Source organism: Cajanus cajan, chromosome 8 (assembly GCF_000230855.2).
Source record: "Cajanus cajan strain Asha chromosome 8, NIPB_CcT2T_4, whole genome shotgun sequence".
In the NCBI taxonomy this organism is placed as follows: Eukaryota; Viridiplantae; Streptophyta; class Magnoliopsida; order Fabales; family Fabaceae; genus Cajanus; species Cajanus cajan.
Genome location: NC_138524.1, coordinates 1318754 through 1340969, shown reverse-complemented (window position 1 = coordinate 1340969; position 22216 = coordinate 1318754). Strand labels below are relative to the sequence as shown.

The window sequence follows — 22216 nt, the reverse complement described above, 5'->3', positions numbered from 1 at the left end:
TACTCGGCTATTTTGAAATGGTAATATTATTACTAGTAAACGTACCTGGATACAAAATATTCCCACATTTGTTTCTGCAGAAGTAATCTAAGTGCGATATTCTGAAGTCATTGACTTTAACTACAGTTAGATCCTATGCGCCTAAATTTGATGCTCTTCCACCGTCCATTTGGTAGAAAGAAACTGAAAGCAGCTATGTATGTCTTTTTGGCTGGACCACGGAAAAGCAGGGAAGTCATTGCTTTAAATTATTTAAAAAGCCACCATTCACTAACCAGCAGGCCGGACAACCTAATTTCTTTAGCTCTCCTGAAGCAATATTTTCTTCTCTGGGTTTGGACCACACATAAAAAAACAGTATATTCTATTCATGTAAAAGAGGGAACATCCATATGATGTTAACAACATAAATGAGTAGCTGTTTTGGATTTTCTTTTGTTATTCTTAAGATATTCAAAAGATGCTCCCCTGTTATTTGTACCAACCTTTGCTTTTAGAGATAGGAAGAGGAATAATGCAAGTCTGAGAGCCATGTGAAAGAAATCAAGTAATCATTTTAAGCAACAAGTAAACTTGAAAGTAATGCAGGTGCAGCCAACCTGCGGACAAATTTGAAAGACACCGTTTTAAAATATTTCAAGCAACGAGGTATTCGGAAGAGTAACAAGTTTATTTGTTGGTTGGTTGGACTTTTCAACTGCACTTTTGTAATTAAAATAAGATTTCTCAATTCAATGGGAGAAAGTCATTAAGAACATGTTTCAATTAAAACTTCAAAGTGAAATAACCAGGAAACATGGAAGCATGGACACCCAAAAGGCATATATATGCCTTTTTTGTAGTTCATTCTTTTTAACGGCGTCTAAATAGCAAAATTGCTTGGGAAACTAAACTCATTAGCCGTGTTCACGGGGAAGAAACCAGTATATAGTGTAAAGGTGTGGAATTTGCTTAAATATCGTTATTAAAAATAAGACTTAGGAATTTAATTAGTATAAACCTGAAAATTTAAACAGCTAAAAATACCGAACTTTTATTAGAATCAAAGTGAGTCAAAACTTCAGTAACATCAATCCAATTTTTTGATTTCCGCCGGTGTTAAAAAGTTAAACATCTGAATTTTTTTTTATCTATTTAAATTTTAACAAGGCCTCTGGAACTTCAAAGAAACCAATCAAATATTAATTTATTTAAATAAAATTAGGTAGAAAAAAAAAACTACAATACTTAACATGCAATCGACAAGAAACAAAGAAACAGACCAAAGTTGAAACTTAATAACTTTAGATCCCAATCTCTTCAAAGTCAGAGGAACTTTATAATATCCAACACATTCTTATAAACCTTTACTCACTGTTATACCATAAATACATGCCATGTTCTAAACTAGGGGCTACAAAACTTTTCCAGTTAAGATAACATGAAAAAAAAATGTTACAACAATACTCTTCTCACACACCGGATTGGATTTGCTCATTTATGACATTTTAACAATCTGAATCATGAGCAATGGATATTGAGCTTGACCAGCTAATAAATAATCCCCTACTTTTTCTCCATGCAAGACATTAATCCTTTCATACAAGGGAATAGCTCTCTGTCAGGTGCAGAAGGGAATAGATATTGACAGAACAATGTGTATTTTCACATCTGTTTGTAGAAAAGGACATATGCCTGGTCATGCAACACCTTATTTGTTCCAATGGCAAAGACAGATGCATCATCAAATCGTAGCCACCGACCATTGGGGTATTGGGCATCAGCTGTGTAGTGCCCCTTTGAAGGCTCCCTTCCATGATGAGTAATTGTAGCAACAAGTTCATACCTTCGGCCCTGCAGAAGCATAAAAAAAATCAGCCATAATGCCCTCTTCCAATCAAGGGTAATACTCCAGATTTCCAGTTAAATAAAATTCTGACAGAGACAGTGAATGATTACATTATCATAGGTATTTCAAGCATTTTTCTTTTTTCCCCGGAACAAAATAACAGTTAATAGCCCAAAATAGCATTCAAAGTAGCGTTCAAAATTCACTATAAGTGAATAAATACCTTTTAAATTAAAGAACTTCATATATTCTAATTTTTTTTTATGATAATGACTTGAAACATTTACTTGTGATCAGCAGTAAATGATCACAATGTGATGTATGACACATTTACACATTTTCTTTTAGAATAAGGAGATTACCTAAATTAATCTTAATGAAATAAAATAAACATCGAGGAAAGATAAATTTATGATGAAAAAACCTTGACAACTAAACATCTGTAAAGCTAACTCACTCTCTAAAAAATCAGTACATCATTGGGAATAAAGTAGTTGCATTCTAGTAACCAGAAAGAGACATCATTTATCACCACAAACACTAACTATTTAGGTCCATAACAGAGGAGCTGGAATATAGAGACATATTACATTACCTCGGTGGATGGTGAAACAAGCAAATCACGACCAAATACCAACTCAAGAGGAAAATGCACAGGTTTGTGCAATTTGGTGCTTCCCTGGCTTCCATAACTAAAACGCATGAGGTGCAATATCATTATTTGAGGAAGTGTCACTATCTGTACAGATTTTCTTGCAGTCACAACACCAGCCTGAAAAAAATTTAAACCAATATTTTAATAGCAGTAGTAGTAGAAAGCATATTCACCAACACAATCCAAGGTCATCATTACCCACTACAAAAGGCTGAATTAAAGATTAATGGATCCTCAGAACAGTCATATTACTAATGACTAAGAAGACTTTCTATGCTGCAAAAATTACTAATGAGGTGTAGACATGAAGACCATGGAAGGCAACAAGTAACTACAATTCTTCCATTAGTTCCATGGCTTCCTCCATTAAACAGCCCAACAGATTTAGAATCTTGAAACCAGTTGATGTTTCCACAGGCTTATTGGAAATGGGAATGAGACCTGGAGCTAGACTGTTTTGAAGTAACCAAGGAAAAAGAACACCAATGATGAAGGAATTTGGGTGAAAATACCTTTTCCAACAAATATATATACACAAATATAAAACAATAAAGTTAAAAAAAGAATGAACCCCAATGGGGGTTAAAGAACATATAGCTCCACACGTGCTAGGGTACAACAAAATTTCTAAAGTTAAGGCGTGGCTATGAGAGGATATATTTCAAGATGTTATACCTCAAGAACCCAAAAATATTTAAAGCCACAAATATTGAGGGGAGTTAAACAACAATTTAATTTCATTCAGTATAAAATCAAACAACTTAGCAGCAAATATTGGTGTTAAGAATGGACTGATTTATGCTGAGTGGTAAGTGAGTAATAGGTGCATTGCCACGTGTACCAAACAGTTACCAGTACTGAAAACATAATGGTGACTATTTAGGATTACAAAATACAAATGCAACATAAAATGTCATAAAATGTATCCAAAATAGTAAACAAAGGGGATACCTTAGCAGTGACTGATGTTCGGTACCCCTCAAGAGTTTCTGGTGCAGAAAACAAGTGCAGCGCATCCTCAATTGTGTGAACAGAATCAGGATAAATGTCAAGATGGAGCAAGCGATATGGTTGAACAGTGGCAGAAGCTCTATTTCCTGAATGACAGAAAATAAATCATGACAATGGTTAAATTTTTTTTATATACTTCAGTTACATGCACAGTTTTCTTCTTGATGGGGCAGGTGAATTTTGGCAAGAACAACTTAGAAAGAAAATAAGAGTTCAGAATTACAACTATACAACATGAAGTAACAGACTGACCCAACAAAATTCCACAAAATGATAATGAATTTGAGTTTTACAGTAAAAAAAAAAGAAATTTCTTCACTAATATATGTGTTATATTCTGTACCTTGAGCTCTCACCAAACTTCTAAGTTGTCCTCCAAAAATACCACTTAATTCTGATGGGACAAAGCTTTGAGTCCTTGTTACAGCTGATTTATTCTTCGGCCCTACTGTTTCCCATTCATCATCTTCCACAGAAGAAACCAGAGAAGATTTGCTACCATTAAGACTTGAAAACTGTCCTTCAAGCTTCAGTAATTCATCATGCATTTGATCCATTACAAAGCTCAGAAATTCCTGAGCATCTTCCTGCCTGAAATTGACATGTTGGTACTAAGTATATTACTTAATTGCAAGTTTATATTACCAATTAAATCATGAAACTTGGGCATTCCATACTTTCAAATTACCAGATAACTTCCTTACTTGTGTCTACAAAATCTGAGACACATTGGTTCACAGACAAAATTGTTTATATGATAGGAATATATGTGAAGGCACAGTCAATAAAGGTTGGGAATGGAAGATTGAGAATAAAAACTATTGAAGATTTATCTAAATATGTAAAAATCATAAACAATTGTAAACATTTAAAATAATAAAATAATGTTATAAATATAATCATGTTCCACTATAGGCCTGACAGAGATTATAAACATTATCATTTTTTAATTATTAGTAAGACAATTATTAACATATGATATGATTAAACTTAAAAAGTTAAACTGGTCAAGAACACATCCACACAAAATAACCCAAATAGCATAGACAGAGGTCTTCATGACATAAAAACCAAATCTTCACCAACCTTGGTCTTCCTGAAATACTATTCGGCACATCTGGAGTAAAATTTTTTAGAACACCTTCAAACATAACAGGGCAAAATGGCCTTCCAGATTCAAACGTATCTGTATCTTGGTTCTTTAATTTTGTTGAGCTTGGCATGTCAAATTGGGCTATAAACTCAGCAAATGCCAACAACGTGGGATATCCAACCTAATATATTAGGGAAAATAAACATGCAACAATATCAGTTCAATACTTCTCTAGCACAAGGAAAATCTGAATGCATACAATATCAAAAGAACACTATTCTGAAGACTTATACACCAAACAATATTTTTAATACAGCTTTAAATACAACTTTTAGATATTTTTTTTTAAATAGCAGAATTAGTTGACGGGCAGCAGTAGGAGCAGACAAACTAACCTTAGGAAGGTTGCGAGTTCTTAATTGCTGTAAAAGCTGAACAAACGGTGAACATGACAAGAGAGCCTGCATGGTTGCATTAAGAAAGCAAAGATTTCCAGAGTTGATAAGGCCTCTAGGCAATATATCCTTAACATGCATAACAGCATATCCATTAGGTGCCTTTCGGAGGTTAGGATCAGATAATTTCGATGCAGAATCATCACCACTGCCAGTTTTAAGCACATTCTTCAACCTTTCAGCCTCAGACGCATCTAGGCTCAAATTTGCAAACTTGTTTGAGGGACCATCTTCACCGAGTAATGTAAAAGAATTCACATTTTTTTCTTCAACTTCATTTACACTAATGGTACTCGTAGGGCTAGGAGAGAAATTGGTAATGCTGCCATTCTCTTTAATTGTTCCTGACACTTCCGGAGAATTATCACCGACACTTTTCACTCCATTACATTTCAGAGAATCCGTGGGTGGAACACTATCTGATGCTATTGATGAAGTTGGAAGGTCGTTCGACTCAACAGTAACAGAATTCAGAGAACCAAATTGCAGCTTATTCTTCTCCACAGGCTTTTCATTTTTCCCAGGAGACTGCTTTGACAGCAATGATCGAGTTTCATCTTCAGTAAATGACCCAAATAGCAGCATCTGCAAAGCAATGGCACACAAATCCAAACGAAAAAAAACAAGAGTATATTAATAACTTCAACAAATAACAAATTTTATCTTAAAAAAACGAAATTTAAATATAAGGCATAAAACAATTCGATTCTACAACCAAATTAAACAAAGTAAAAAAAAAAAAAAAGTAGCAAACTCCCAAAACTAGACCGAAACAGATTGAAAGGGAAAATGACAAAGAAAACACGACGTTCTAGTACATAAGATTCGCAATAGCAATAACCGTTATAAACCTCAATTGACACTGGCAACTAACAATGGAGATCGAAAACAGCTGGAACTAGAGGAACAGTGAGCAATCAGATAATTTGGAGGCAGGAACCGAAAAACGAAAAACCGCACCTTAGAATCACTCGTGTTGGCGAGGAGACGGAAGTTGGAAACCCAAGAGGGTGGTATAAAAAGGGTTGGTGTGGAAATCAAAAAGTAGGGTTTTTGGAGACCCTGAAGGAGCAGAGGCAGAGGCAGAGGCGGTGATTGAAGACATGAAAGGGGAAAAGGGAGAGCAGAGAGAGAAGAGAGAGAGCATTTAAGAAAGGAACCCTCCTCCCTGATAGAGCTTTCGAACCACCAACACGGAGCATCGACAGACACAAACCTCTGGATTTTGATTTAGGGTTAGGGTTACTGATGGATTCCAATTGGAATTAAAAGTAAGAAACGCCACTTTGTCCCTTCTTCTTGCCTTAAAAAACGCTGCTATATGCCATTTTAATTTTAAATAAATTCTCAAACAAAATGTATTTTTTTTCACTCATACCATACCAACCTTGTAAACTTCTGTCTCTGGGTTAAGATATTCAAAAGTTTCTTAATTTTAACTATAAAATTGATTATATTAGGAGAATAATATTTTCTTGAACGTGCCCTTTTACTTATATCATGATTATGATAAAAAAGTATTGGTTAACCAAATTTGATTTTGTGCCCTTTTACTTATTTTTCCCTTTGTATTTTAGAAGGTTTAGGGGATAATATTGTATTTTTCTTAAGGGAAGAATATTGTATTCTTGATCACTTTGTAGATTTCTTATGATTATTTTATCATCTTGTATATTAATCGATATAGATGATAGATAATTGGTTTTGTTTCCGATGATTTAAGCTTTTTTGTTTAAATTTTAGGAGGTTTACTTTAAGGGATAATATTGTGTTATTTTTTTTAGGGAATAACAGTGTATTCTTAATTATCTTCCAGATATTTTATGATCAATTAATACATATTTTATTTTAATTTAATTAGTTATATTTAATTTTTATCAATGATTAATCTCTATCATGTTTTATAAATACAAAATTCAAACTTCAAATCTTAAAAAATTTAAATTCAATATTACTTAAATCAATAATTTGTCGATAAATTTGAGTTTCATTTAGATTATTGATAAATAATTGAATAAAATATAACGAAACATGCTAGATCAAATAAATTTATGAAAAAAAATGTCATTTCATTCTTTAGATAATTTATAATACAACTAATAATTTAGTTTATCTATTGTATAAGCTAATTTATATACAAAAATGTGAGAGCTAAAAAATATGCAATGTACATATTTATCTTCGCAATTTAAATGTCATTTATCTGTGTTATTTTATATTTATTTTAATATTTTTATCTTTTATTTATTCAAACATATTATTTTCATATTTTTTAATTTATTGTCTTTACATGTCATTTTCATTTTTTTTAATATTAGAAATTAAAAATAATTTTATATCACAATATAAATTATTTATCATAAATATAAAATATAATTTACATATATTAAATTTATTTATTTTATTATAAATTTTAATTATAATCTATATTATATAAAAAGGAGATACCTTTCTTTAGTTTCTACATTTTTTAAACATCTTATCCCTTTATTATTTTTTTTCACCATCATATCTCTTATGGATAAAAAAAAATATATATGTATCAAAAGAATTTATTCTATAGTAATGATTATCTTCTTATTTTCTAATCACCTTTAGTATTCAATTTTGTTTAAAATTAATTTAATTTTTAAATTATATATTATCTCACTTGATTTATATTTTCATAACCTTTATTTCTCTTATTTTAAATAAAATACATAGAAACACAAAATGACTTAACTCTCCTAATTAGGGATGGCAACCGAGTCGGGTGTGTATGAGTTTTATTATCTCATTCTTGTTCTTGTATCCTATACTCATCTCTATTCTCAAACTCGCTCGACACATGAAATTTGTGTTCCATCTTTTTCCTCCTCAAGTATCAAATATATTCATACTCTCCTGTATTTGTCAAAAAATAATTGTATTTACTTTTGTAATATATGTATATATATAAAGAATTTCAAAAATAACAATTTCAAAATTACATTAATTAAGTTTTATTTGACATAAACTTAAAATAGAGTAAAAATTATATAAATGTTAAGTAAATTTAAAAAAAAAAAATTAAGTTTCTAAAAATTTAAAGCAGTTACGAGTCAGGTATGAATATATTCATTCCATGGTCATACTCGATTTAATAAATTGAGTATTATTCATATCTATACTTTATCAAATCAAATATTCTTTGTCAAAATTAAAACAAGATTGGGTATTATCATCTAATACAAATCTGCTTATCATCCTTACCCCTAATATACAAAAATAGCACTCCCCAACTAATGTAAATGTGATAAAAACACAAAAAGAAATCCAAGTAGATTTTGATATGGTTTAAACATTTTTTAATTTTATATAAATTATTGTTGAATCTGATTATTAGCAAATTGCCAAAGTTGTAACTGGTAAAAAAATTATGAACAATGAAATTGACACTATTTTGAGGTACTGTAAGAAGATTTTGATTAAAAATTTGAATTAAACAAGTTAATCAAATTATTCATATTTTATTTATAAAATCTGTTTTTATGTTAGTCTACATGTTTATGTATTTATATTCTTTTGTACTAAATCTATTATTATGAATAAACACGTGTTTTACTTTGCTCTAAAAAAATTATAAAAAAAAAAGTAAAAGTCACAGTGAGACTATAAGAACTGATACCTTAGTGTAAGAATTTTATTTAATTATGAGGTAAATAAAATTTTAGTTGTATATATGATAAATGTTTTTATCGGAATTATAAATACTCCAATAAAGAGTAGATAGGACTTTGATCTTAACGGTAGGGGTGTGAATACCTTCAAAAGAAATTACGACGCTCAAATTAAAAAGTGATCTCATGAGTAAAATATAAATAAATTAATTATAAGTGATACTTGTGCCCCTTTATATGGACAAGGAAATTTATCCATAAGTGAGAATATTTATTGAATTTGGTTATCCATAAGGATCCAAATTCATATTTATTAGATGATTATCTTTAAGTAAGTATATCTCTTTGTATGAGCTAAATAATCATGATAGATTAGTTGTTTGATAATTATTGAGTAAATAAGGTATATTTATAAAAATATATTATAAGTCAATTTGAATTAATGTAATAAATTATATAATTTTCAAATTAAATAAAAATTTGTAAATTTTCTTTATTTATTATTATTTTTAATAGCTAAATCATTGAAATTAAATATAGATAACAAATTATTAAGTAAAATAAATGAGTATCTTCTCATATATATATATATATATATATATAATGTATAAAAGCAATAGTGTTACATATGTAAATTCGGTTAAAGTATAATACACAAAGTCTCACATTTAAATTTTATTACCATGATTGTATTTAAAAAAAAAGTGCAACTTAAACGGACTAGTTTTCGATGTACTTATCTTGAAATTTTTTTTAAAAAAAAAGTAAAAATACAGTGAACATTAGTTTGATGTGATAATTGTTTATTAAATATAAGCTTAATGAATAAAAAAAATATAAGCTTATATCTATGAGTTGATTATAAATCAAAATTAAAATTTAGTAAGTTCCAAAACAATTTATTTTAATTGTAGTTGATAAACAACATTCTTTTAGTAACGTTTACTGGTTCTCGAGATGCTAATTCAAGTAGTGTTTTTTTATATATTTAAATTAGAGACTTTTTTACATTTTATGTTGTAATTTTTTTTTTACATTTTATTTTCCTTTTTTACCCTTAAATTATTATTTTTTTCATAAGGTACGATTTTATTACAAGGTAAAAAACAAAATTACCCTTAAAGTACAATGATTACATTTTATCACTCTTATTAACAATGGGTTTTATTTTATTTTTTCTATTTTTATATTATACTATTTATTTTTAACCATTATAGTATTTATAATGATTATTTCATCATTTTAATATTATACTTAAAAGTATTGATAATAATAGATGAAATTTTTTATTTAATTATTTTTCAAATATTTTGTTTTACATTACACCAACTATTTACTGATTATACTATTTATAATCTTTATTTCTGACAATTTTTAAATATGCATATGATTTTTTATTTAAATTAAACAATTATTAATATATCTTATGCGTCTAAATCTTGTTCTTTGTTACAAAATATTTAGTCAATAGTTAGTTTCATTTTGGTATTTAATTGTTTAAATGTTATGTATTTTTAATGTTTTTATTTATAGATATATAATGCAAGAAGAAAATAATTTGGAAACTACATGTTTCAAAGGGAACCATTACTCCAAGTTATAATAAAGACTCACTTTAAGCTAGTGAAATTCGCTCAAAACGGCTAATAGTTCATAAAGCACTATAAGTGAGAGAAGTTAAAGAGCACCCTTAGAAGCATGCTCACTCAGAGCGAGTTATATGGACGTTCTAAGTGAGTGTATCGAATCTAAAAGCTCATTATAATTGTTATAAAATAAGGTCTCTAGGATATCTTTATATCTCATTCCAATCATCAATATTCTTCTTAGCATAATTATAGAGTGACTAGAGATAATTTCTGTAAGGCTACTATTGTAATCACGAATCATTCAAGGGTCCCTTTATTGTTGTGTAATCCTTAATTATGAGGAACTAAGCTTTATTGTTAGAAATTGAGGTAACCACTTGAATTATGTAAACTTATATGTGTTTTTCCTTCAATGAAATATTTATTTAGTTAATTCTTCTACTTTTGTACTTAATATTTGTTATGTCCTGATCATCATCTTCATGGTTTTATAATTTTTAATCAAAATTGGAAAATTCTTTCGAAAACGATGATAACATTTATTACCAAAGAATTGAAATAAATTTTATCAATCAACTTTTGGTCTTTAATCTTATTTTTTAACAAAAATTATTAAAGAATAAAAATTTTCTTTAAACAACTTAGAACACTTAAATAATTACTACATTGAATAAAAATACTAAGAAATTTTATATAAAAGGCTTGTTCATCTCTTGGCTGTTGAGTTGAGTAATGTTGAGCAAATTATTTATCATGTCGTTGTTTGTGTCAGAGGAAGAGACAACTACGGTGAGTATTTGCAGTTGCAGAAATATAAATCCTTCTAAACATCAAGGGACTAGTTCCCATCAAGGGTGTGTGAGAAATTCCTAGGAAACCAAAATATTTTTTAATTAAGGAAATTAGGAGTCTTCAAAAAAGTCAAAAGAAAAAGTGTAGGAAAGTGCTTAAATTGATCGCTGTGATGGGTTTTCCTGTAGAAGCAACTCAAAAAGGGTGAAAAAACACGGTTGTACTATAACAAGTGTTACAAGGAAAATGAGTGGAAGGTGCAATCATGCACCTAACGGGAAGGTGCTGTTGAACTTTGTTCATGGTTGACGCGGAGTCAATGAAGAAAAAAACAGAACTCTTGACCCCAAGTCTATGTAAAATTTTTATTATTAGTACTTAGTACTTTCAACACTAAATATTTAGATTCCTTGGTATGTGCCTGCAAACTCTAATCCAACAAGGGAGTAGATCATATCATATGCCTTCCTTTCCTAGATTCTCTCTAGTGCCTTTACTAAATCCCTCTACATCTCTTACCATCACCATCCCCAAACGTTAGTTCCTATTCACAGATCAATCTACACGCACATCACTGTTGTAATGGCGGACAGTGTGGTTTCCTTTGTATTAGATCACTTGTCTCAACTGATGGCACGTGAAGCAAAGTTGCTGTGTGGCGTGGAAGACAGGATCAAGTCCCTCCAAAATGAGCTTGAAATGATCAACGTCTTCCTCAGAACCACAAACAGCAACAACGACATTCAAAAAATAGTGGTGAGCCAAATCAGAGATGTTGCCCATCTAGCTGAGGATGTCATCGACACATACGTTGCCAAAGTTGCCATACACGAGAGGAGAACCATGATGGGTAGGCTCCTCCATAGCGTTCACCAAGCAAGGTTGCTCCATGACGTAGCTGAGAAAATAGACCAGATAAAAAACAATATCAGTGAGATACGCAACAACAATATCAAATATGAAGAATTCCAAGAAAGCAACAGTCAATCCACAACAAAAGCAGAGGAGGAGGAGAAGGAGAAGGAAAGGGCGCAATTACTACACAAGCTACGAAGAAATGTGGAGGAAGAAGATGTAGTAGGCTTTGTACGTGACTCCAACGTAGTCATCAAGCGACTCCTAGAAGGTGGTTCATCTCGTAACGTTGTCTCCATCACTGGCATGGGTGGATTGGGCAAGACCACCCTTGCCCGTAAGGTCTATAACAGCAGAGAGGTGAAACAATACTTTAGATGTTGCGCGTGGGTTTATGTGTCAAACGAGTGTAGAGTCAAGGAGATTTTCCTTGGCCTTCTTAAGCATTTGATGCCAAACCTTGAATACCAATGTAGAGGCAACAAGAAAGGTAAGAAACCCACAAGAGAATTTAACATTTCTAAGTTGAGCGAGGAGGAGTTGAAGAAACTGGTGAGAGAATGCTTGGAGAGGAAAAGGTATCTGGTGGTCCTGGATGACCTGTGGAAAACACAAGATTGGGAGGAGTTGCACGATGCTTTTCCTGACGACAACAAAGGCAGCAGGATATTGATTACTAGTCGTTTGAAAGAGGTGGCGTTGCATACTAGCCAGCATCCTCCTTACTATCTTCAGTTTCTTAGTGAAGATGAAAGTTGGGAGCTCTTCTGCAAGAAAGTGTTTAGGGGCGAAGAGTACTCTTCTGATTTGGAGATTTTGGGGAAACAGATAGTTCAAAGTTGTCGCGGTTTGCCACTCTCAATCGTGGTGTTAGCAGGGTTGCTAGCCAACAAGGAAAAATCATATAGAGAATGGTCTAAAGTGGTGGGTCATGTCAACTGGTATCTTACTCAAGATGAGACCCAAGTGAAGGATATAGTTCTCAAACTCAGCTATGACAACCTGCCAAGGAGATTGAAACCATGCTTTCTGTTTCTTGGGATATTCCCCGAAGACTTTGAAATCCCAGTTAGACCATTATTGCAACGATGGGTTGCCGAAGGATTTATACAAGAAACAGGGAATAGAGACCCAGATGATGTTGCTGAAGACTACTTGTACGAGCTCATTGATCGTAGTTTGGTCCAAGTAGCAGCAATGAAGACTAGTGGAGGTGTGAAGACTTGTCACATCCATGATCTTCTTCGAGATCTTTGCATATCAGAGAGCAAAGAGGACAAGGTTTTCCAAGTTTGCACAGGTAATAACATTCTAATCTCCACAAAACCCCGCAGACTGTCCATTCATTGTAACATGGGTGACTACATTTCTTCAAATAACAATGATCAGTCATGTATCCGTTCTTTGTTCATGTTTGGGCCACCTTATGGTTTTTTCGCAAGCAAGTTGAAAAGACTTCTCAAAGGCTTCAAATTGGTTCGAGTGTTAGAGCTTGGGACAGACAGTACTGGAGGAGAGATTCCATCTAATTTGGGGGACTTTATCCACTTAAGGTATTTGAGAATTCACTCGAGATGTCTTAGAATTGTTCCAGATTCTATAATTACCCTTCAGAATTTACAAACCGTAGACCTAGGTTGTTGGAGTTCGAGTATTCCAATTTCTTTCCCTGCTCAAATATGGAAGCTCAAACATTTAAGGCATTTGTATGCGCCAAGGCCTATCAAGCTTAGAGGCCACTATTCAAAACCAAGTGAGGTTATGTGGAATCTTCAAACCATGAACGCCATTGTGTTGGACGAACAAACATCATATTTGATAAATAAAGGAACTTTCCCCAACCTTAAGAATTTAGGTCTGCAAATATCTTCGGGTCGCAAGGCTGAATGGCCTAAGTTGTTGCAGAGCCTACAACAATTAAATCATTTGAGTAAGTTAAGGATTTCCTCTAAAATGATGTTTCTTGAAGGTCCAGTGGAAGTATTACAAAGCATAGGGCAGTTGAGTCATGTAACTACGCTGAATATTGGCAATGCCTTGGACCTTCTAACATGTAGGGTCACGTTTCCTCCAAATGTTATAAAGTTAACATTGACAAGTATTACTTGTGTGACTGATGAGGGAATGGATTCTTTGGGAAATCACACCAAACTCCAAATATTGAGACTAACCGGAGGAATTCGGTCAGAATCCTTTGACCTCAATTGTGTTGCAGGAAGGTTCCCACAACTGCAGGTGTTTGAGATGAGTGGTTTGAAAGTTAGAAACTGGAAATTAGGCAACAGTGCAATGTTATGCCTCCAAAGTCTGATCATCCACAAATGTAAAATGTTAGATGGCATCCCAAATGAACTGTGGTCTTTGATTGCCTTGAGAAAAGTGCAAGTAAAGCAACCCTCACAAGCAATGGTTCACATGCTACAAAACATGGAAATGAAGGATGGGGTTGAACTTATAGTTGAACCGGAGGAACGTCATAATGTAATGGATGAAATTTGGGAGGCATTAATATCTCAACAAATCATATATTAACTAGTGTGTTGAATAAATTGAGTTGTGGTCATTTCTCAAATAATGATTAAATGAATTTGATTTTATTTGAGTTTGTATAAATTTAATTTTATTTATACTTTGTTTAAATTTGTAATAATTAAGTATTGTATTTTATTATCTTTTATTTAGATTTATTTGTAATTAAAATATTTTATTTTAACAATTATTATTTGAATTTTAAATTTATAGGATTAATTTATTTTTGATCTCAAATATTGTAATTGTGTAATTTTGATCTCCAATATTTTAATCGGGTAATTTTATTCCTAAAGGATTATAATTGTACAATTTGAGTCCTTCAATTTTTAATTAAACAATTTTATTCCTTCAAATATCATAATTTTTTTTATTTTAGTCTCTCTCATTAAAAATTTAATAATTTTAATATATATATATATATAATATTTTAAAATTATACAATTATTTGTTTATTTAAGTTAACGTATATTATAATTTTTGTTAATATATCAAATGATATATATTTATCATTATTAAATAAATAAAATATATATTATTAGTATTATAATATTATTGCTAAATTAGTATCAATAATATTATTAGTATATTTATATATAAACCAATAATTTGATAAATATAACTTAGTATATATTAATATATTTTTATAAAAATATAAATATATTAGATTAGACTAAAATATAAGTATATAATAGGTAAACAACTGTATAACTTTAAAACATTTATATATATATATATATATTAAAATTTTAAAATTATTAAAGAAAAAGACTAAAATCGTACAATTATGATATTTGAGAGACTAAAGTTGTTCAATTAAAAATCGAGAGACAAAAATCATACAATTGCAATCCTTTATGGACTAAAATTACCCAATTAAAACTTTATGATCAAAATTACACAATTGCAATACTTGAAGAATAAAAAATATAATTAAGTCAAATTTATATGATTGAACGTTTAAAACTCAATTTTTAAATTCACTTATTGTTATTAATATAATTGTGAAGAATATTTAAATTTTAATTTTATAACTTTTAAAATATATATATATATATATATATATTATTTGAATTTCAATTATAATCTGCAAACTTCTTTTTTATGCATATTTTTATAACTTTTAAAAGAAAAAAAATTATTATAAATAACTAAAATACTTTATTAAATATTTTTAAAATATTTTTTTTAGTAAATATCTACGGGTACCATGGATATTGAAAAAATATGCAGATACCTGTTGAACAACTACTCGTATAGATATGATAACGAGTAGTCCTTTAAAATATATATATTTTTAATTCTTATATTTATCTTTTAATTTTTTTTAGTCCATATAGATTGATATAAATATTTTTAATCCTTATATTTATAATTTTAAATATTTTTTTAATTTGTATCATTAATTTTTAGTGTAATATTGTTTGTTTTGTGTTAATGTGATAGATGTCTTTAATTTTGGTGAGGGTAAAAAATGTGACTAACCAATAAATAACATGGGTGAGAATATAAAAAAGACATAAAATTTGAGATCTAATTTAAAGTAATTCTAATATAATAAATTCAACATCAAACACGTATAATTGAATTAATAATTTTGTCATGTCAATAAGAAAAGGACAACGTTATAAAAAGATTAACAACATAAACTAAAAAGTTTTAAAAACTGTAAGTATAAGATTAAAAAAGCCTATCTTAAATTAAAAGGATTGAGAATTGTAAGTATAAGAATTAAAAATATTTATCTTAAAGTATAAAGATTAAAAAGTAAAGTAAGTAAAAATATAATGATAAAAAAAAAATTCAACCTACACCTTAATGAGATCTATTATATGATATCATTTTTAAACAATTAATTAACACTATATTTTTATAAATTTTGTTTCAATTGTAAGATTTTATAAGCAATCTACATTATAAACTCATTTTTAAAACTTTAAAAAATAATGCAATTATTATAATTAAATATTAATTTAATTTAACATAATTAATAATTTAACATATAAAAATTAATAATAAAATTTAGACAAATAATTTAATGTATATAAAAATATTAAATATTAAAAAATATATATAATTATGAGGAATATATAACGATAATGAATGATTAAATTTTGATTCGTAGGTGATGAATGGTTGATGATTTTTTTTGTGAGAGTGGTTTGTGTTCTTTGTTATTCGTTGAAAAAATTAAATAACATTATTTATTTTAAAAGTCATTGATTATTTTTAAGCAATTTTCTGCTATCACACATCAATAAAAGTTACTAGTAAATATATTTATTAGTAAGATACAATACTATAAGCACTCTCCATCATATATGCGTGAAGTTATTTTCTATTATATTTGTAACTTTTAATTGTATTTATTATTTGAATTATTTTAAAAATTGAAAAATATTTCTAAAAATATTAAAATAAAATTAAATACATTTCTATTTGTAATATTCTTCGTAATTTTATTTATAAGAATACACAATAATACCCTAAAACAAACTTTATCAAAGTGTTTAAATTTTTATTAAACTTTATTAATATATGTGGAAGGTTATAATAACACCAGTGTAATTTTTACTAAGTATTACATTGCTTAATAACTTTATATTAAATGCGAATTTTGTAAATATAACCATTAGATTGAAAGTTCATATCTTTATATGTTTATAGCAAATTTTGTTAAAATTGAACTACAACTTGAAAGTTATTAAAGTGTTTATATTTTAGTATATTTTGAAATGTATATATTATATCAATTTTACTTTATAAAAATGAAGTATCAAATCATCTTGAATTAATATAAAATTTTGTATATATAATCTAAGAGTAAATAACTTTCAATCTAACAGTTGAATTTACAAAATTCACATTTAATATAAAGTTATTATAACTCTTCTCATTCATATATATATATATATATATATATATATATATATATATATATATATATATATATAAACTATAAAGGAAGATATTCATGGAAGAACATCACAACTAGAAATTGTTAGAATTGATGTATAAATTAAAGGGTTTTTTTTTTTATTATTTAATTGTATATGTGTCCACTAGATATTTTGGATTTACGAAGCAACAAGAATTGATGTATAAATTAAAGGTTTTTTTTTATTTATTTTTTATTTAATTGTATATGTGTCCACTACATATTTTGGATTTACGGAGCAACATCAACCAACCCAAAACATATATTTTGGACATATTTGCAACTAAATACCAAAAACAAAGAAAGATAAAAACGCCTTTATGAGGCAATGGTTTCCGATTCTTTTGTTCTCTTTTTTCCTTTTGTATTTTAGCGTACACTAAAAAAATAACAGATATTTTGGGTTTGGTTTGTTTCATTCAAGATTGTAAATTAATTAAGTTTAACGTGTTTGTCAAACTTGTCAAAGTATGTATTATATATTATAAAGTTTTGGATTTATAGTTTTCAGTAATGATGATTTCTAAATATGAATTTTTATTCTCTCATTTTTATGAAGATATGAAAAAACTTTTTCATACCAAGTGTCCCCTTAAAATTTTAAAAAGAGAGAGAATTTCATAAAAAAATCATTTTATAATTGATTAATAAAAGATACAATTATGAACTCTGTTTATAGAGCTTAACAAAATACATCTAACAAACTAATATTAACTCACTTGTTAAGAGACTAATTTACGACAATATTATTTGTGTATATATGTGTAAGTAAAACCTTGCACCATTATTGGTTTGGGTACCTGAATTCTGAATCTTACCCATGAAGGGATTAAATTATAAAATTTCAAAAACTCAAAAGAAAAAATTGTAATTGACTTTTGGAATTGGTTTTTCTACACGCAATACACCAAGTTAGATTGTTGAGTGGTGTGGAGGAGAAGGTGAAGTCCCTTCGGAATGACCTCCAAATGAACCACATCATCCTCAAAACCACAAACACAAATGGCCACATTCAAAAACCAGTAGTGACCCAAATCAGACATTTTATTTTTATTTTTATTTTTATTTTTATATAAATAGATTTTTTTTAGAAAACTTAAATTTAACATTTTTATTAAACATCTCAAATTAAATCAAATCATAAACCCCTTGTTTAAGATATGACATATTTTCATCCTTATATCAACAAGCACCGATGGAAGAAAGAGGATATTATATCATATCTAGACATGTCATTATATTAAAATTCACCATGTAGTCTTACATCTTATGCTAATTTAGTAAAAAAAAATTCTTTATTCTAATTTCTCCACTTTTAAAAATTTTAGTGTATTTGGATGAAAATTTTTATAAATTTAAAAATTTTAAATTCTTCGTATTTGAATTACTTTGATTTTAATTTCTATCATTCTTAAAATATTTTATTTAGATAAATCAATTCAAATTTCTTAAATTTTAAATTGTTAGATTAAATATGATAATTTGATTTCACTATGATAAAATTAATTTTAAAAATATATTTATATGTTCAGATTTTTAAATTTAATTTTATAAAATAAATAATAGCTAATTTTTAAATATTTAATAATTTTAAAAATTAATATTAGATAATATTTAATAATTTTAAAAATATTTTTAAATATTCAATAATTAAAAACATAAAGAGATAAGAGATAAAATAAAATATAAAAGTTAAATAAGAAAAAAATATAAAAAATTTTAAATTCTTACTTTTTTGAGATAATTTAAAATTATACTATTTTAAAAATTTTCATAAATGGTTGAATTTCAAATTTTTCATTCAAATAAAATATTTTACCTCAAAGAATTTATATATTTTTAAATAAATAAATTATGTTATTTAAATTTTCTATTCAAATACACATAAAGGTCTGAGCATGGAATACCTCGTGGATATGGATGAGATAGCATCGCATATAAGAACCTTTCTGAATGAGACAACACTGCATATTGTTGAATTGCATAACTGAACTGGGAATTTTGGGGATTTGGTACTAGAATTAGGATTTAGGAGTCCTTCGTGTACCCAAAAAAAAGTCTGAAATTGTCTCAAAACTGTACTTTGACAAAATTGTGAGGACTAATTCTTTCCATATATTTTCTTTTTCTTAGACCGATTTATTTCTAAAGTATGAAGTACATATTACAACATTTTTTCCTAGCCAAACGTTGACATGTTTTCAGTACCTTTGTTTTCTCTGTGTTTCATTTCATCCAGCTTAATTAGAACCTTGAATTAGTAATTATAGGGATTCTCTATTCGTTGGTTTGGGTGAAACCTTGAATCTCATTTATTTATTTTTGCATTATAGGGATAACATGTATCAAAACATTGGGATAGGGATGAAAATTACGAAAATTATTTCATCCTGGGCAATCGTAAACAAGCTTCATTTTAGAGGGAGGGGTAAAGATTTGAAAGGTGTCACTTGGGATTGAAATCTAAGGCATTAATTTCCCATCAAGGGTGTGTGAGAATTTCCTAAGAAACCAGAATATTTTTTAATCATGTAAATTAGAAAAGTTCAAAAACGCAAAAGCAAAATAAGTGTCGGAAAGTGAGTAGGATGGTTTTTGCCATAGGTACGTTTTTCGCCATTCCTAACATATGTTTTTAATTCTATCTAACGGTAAAAGAAACCATCACCGGTTGTATTATTATAAATGATCTAAGGCTAATTAGTGCCAGAAATATCTACCCTGGAAGTCTTTGTAATGTTACATAAGGACGAGAATGAAAATGACAGTGTATGCAATTGTAAACAAACTTCATTTTAGAGGTAGGGCAATGGTTTGAAATATGACACTTGTGGTTGCGGAAATCTCCATCCTTTTGCACATCAAGGAATTGACACTTGTGGTCGGGAATTTGCTAGGAAACCAGAATATTGTTTGTCAAGTGCCAAAGAAACAAAACACCGTTATGAATGTTGTAAGGTAAATTAGTGGAAGGTGCAAGTGAACTTCATGGTTGACAGAGTCAGATGCAAAAAAGACAGAACTGTTGGCCTCAAAATTCTTTGTGCATATTTAGTTATAACTATTTCATTCAGCATATTCCCAGCTCCAATCCAAACACACAGGAGATTATATACAGTGTCCCAACATTCCAACAATCCCTTTTTATGATCACAATTTCTATCTGTTGTTATGGCAGACAGTGTGGTTTCCTTTGTTTTAGATCACTTGTCCCAACTGGTGGCACATGAAGCAAGGTTGCTGAGTGGCGTGGAGGACAAGGTGAAGTCCCTCGAGAAGGAGCTTCAGATGATCAACGTCTTCCTAAGAACCACCATAAAAGCGCTATCAGCGAGTGAATTTAAAAAGCACCTTTAGAAACATGCTCACTCAGAGCGAGTTATATAGATGTTGTAAGTGAATGCATTGAATCTAAAAGTCCATTATAATTGTTATAAAATAAGGTTTTTAGGATGTTTTTATATCCCATTCCAATCATCAATATTCTTCTTAGCATAATTATAGAGTGATTAGAGATAATTCCTGTAAGGTTGTTCTTGTCATCACAAATCACTCAAAGGTCCCTTTATTTTTGTTGTCGCAACCGAGATCGCGACGGGACGGCAAAAAATAAATTGAAAAATAGGGAGTTGCCACTAATGTTATTTTTTTACGGAAAAACATTGGAAAAATCATAAAATAGAAAACAGTATATGAAAATCAGATTTTTGAGTTCGGGAATCAATTACATGTGAGAAGGATATTAGCACCACACAACGTTCATCCAAAGACGATTACTTTTAATTAATTAAACAAATTAATTATAATTTATAAAATATTTATCTCACTAAAATGATCAAATATATTATATTTAACTAATGCATTAAAAGGTTAAAATTATTATTGTTATATAAAAAGGAAGATAATATATTTTTTATTTTTTGGCTCGACAAGATTTATTTCTTGTTCCTATCTCAATGTTTAATGAAGAATAGTCACGTAGTTCTTTGTAGAAAATATTTGTGTGTTGATATTTTTTAATTAAGTTTTATTTTTGTTAAATATAGGATTCTTGAACTATCTCAGCTCATTTGCCCTAAAAATATAAAATTGACTAAGGTGTACACCAAAGTTAATTCAATAAAATTTTAATTATAATTATTGCTATAGATATTATTATCTTAAAAGATTTTTGGTTGGACATTTTTGTTTTTGGAGAAAAAAATTTAAAGATATCAAGTTGTCACAACTTGTATTTTAAATTCAAAAGCTAAAAGGATGTCACATCTAATTAACCATTCTTCAAATAAAATTTTTACTAGAATAACTTTGAATATTTATGTTGAATATTGTGGTAGTATTTTTTTATATTTAATTATATTTTAAATTTAAATAAAAAAGACTTAAATAACAAATTGTCATAACTTGCACCTTTAAGTTTTAGAATCAAGAAAATGTCATATTTTAATAATTCTTTTTAAAAAATAATAAATATCATTAATATAAATATTAAGGAAGAATCTCATAATTATTAATATTATTATTATAACAGTAACTATTGATATTATTACTATTATTATTATTGATATTATTATTATTATTATAACTTATTTGAATCCGTTTAAACAATGTAGCAGCAAAAACCAAAGTAAAAGGCAAAGAAATAGGAGGAAGGGTATTGCATCCAGTCACTTCCCAACTTATTGCTCACGAAGAAATAGATACTAGAGACATATTTATATATATATACAAACAGTATATTAAGTGAAAGAAAATTTATTATAAGAAATGAGAGGGTTAAAATATAACCCTTAGATTAATTTTCTCTCACTTGATTAATCAAAGAATTATATA

General features: G+C 28.7%; 2 protein-coding genes across 2 annotated transcripts; one reads left to right on the top strand and one right to left on the bottom strand.

Annotated features, from left to right (window-relative positions):
- Positions 1-1267: 1267 nt before the first annotated feature.
- Positions 1268-6331, bottom strand: UBP24 (ubiquitin-specific protease 24). Its single transcript, XM_020359245.3, has 7 exons — positions 6003-6331; positions 4983-5627; positions 4581-4768; positions 3838-4085; positions 3435-3580; positions 2424-2600; positions 1268-1833 (listed from the first exon to the last, which is right to left on the bottom strand). Exons 2-7 carry the CDS (start codon positions 5625-5627, stop codon positions 1645-1647), a joined length of 1593 nt encoding a protein of 530 aa, XP_020214834.2. The 5' UTR covers positions 6003-6331; the 3' UTR covers positions 1268-1644.
- A 5089-nt stretch (positions 6332-11420) lies between these two features.
- On the top strand, positions 11421-14682 carry LOC145950676 (putative disease resistance RPP13-like protein 3). The gene has a single exon (XM_083062264.1). The coding sequence runs from the start codon at positions 11644-11646 to the stop codon at positions 14446-14448; it is 2805 nt and encodes a 934-aa protein (XP_082918390.1). The 5' UTR covers positions 11421-11643; the 3' UTR covers positions 14449-14682.
- Positions 14683-22216: the final 7534 nt, after the last annotated feature.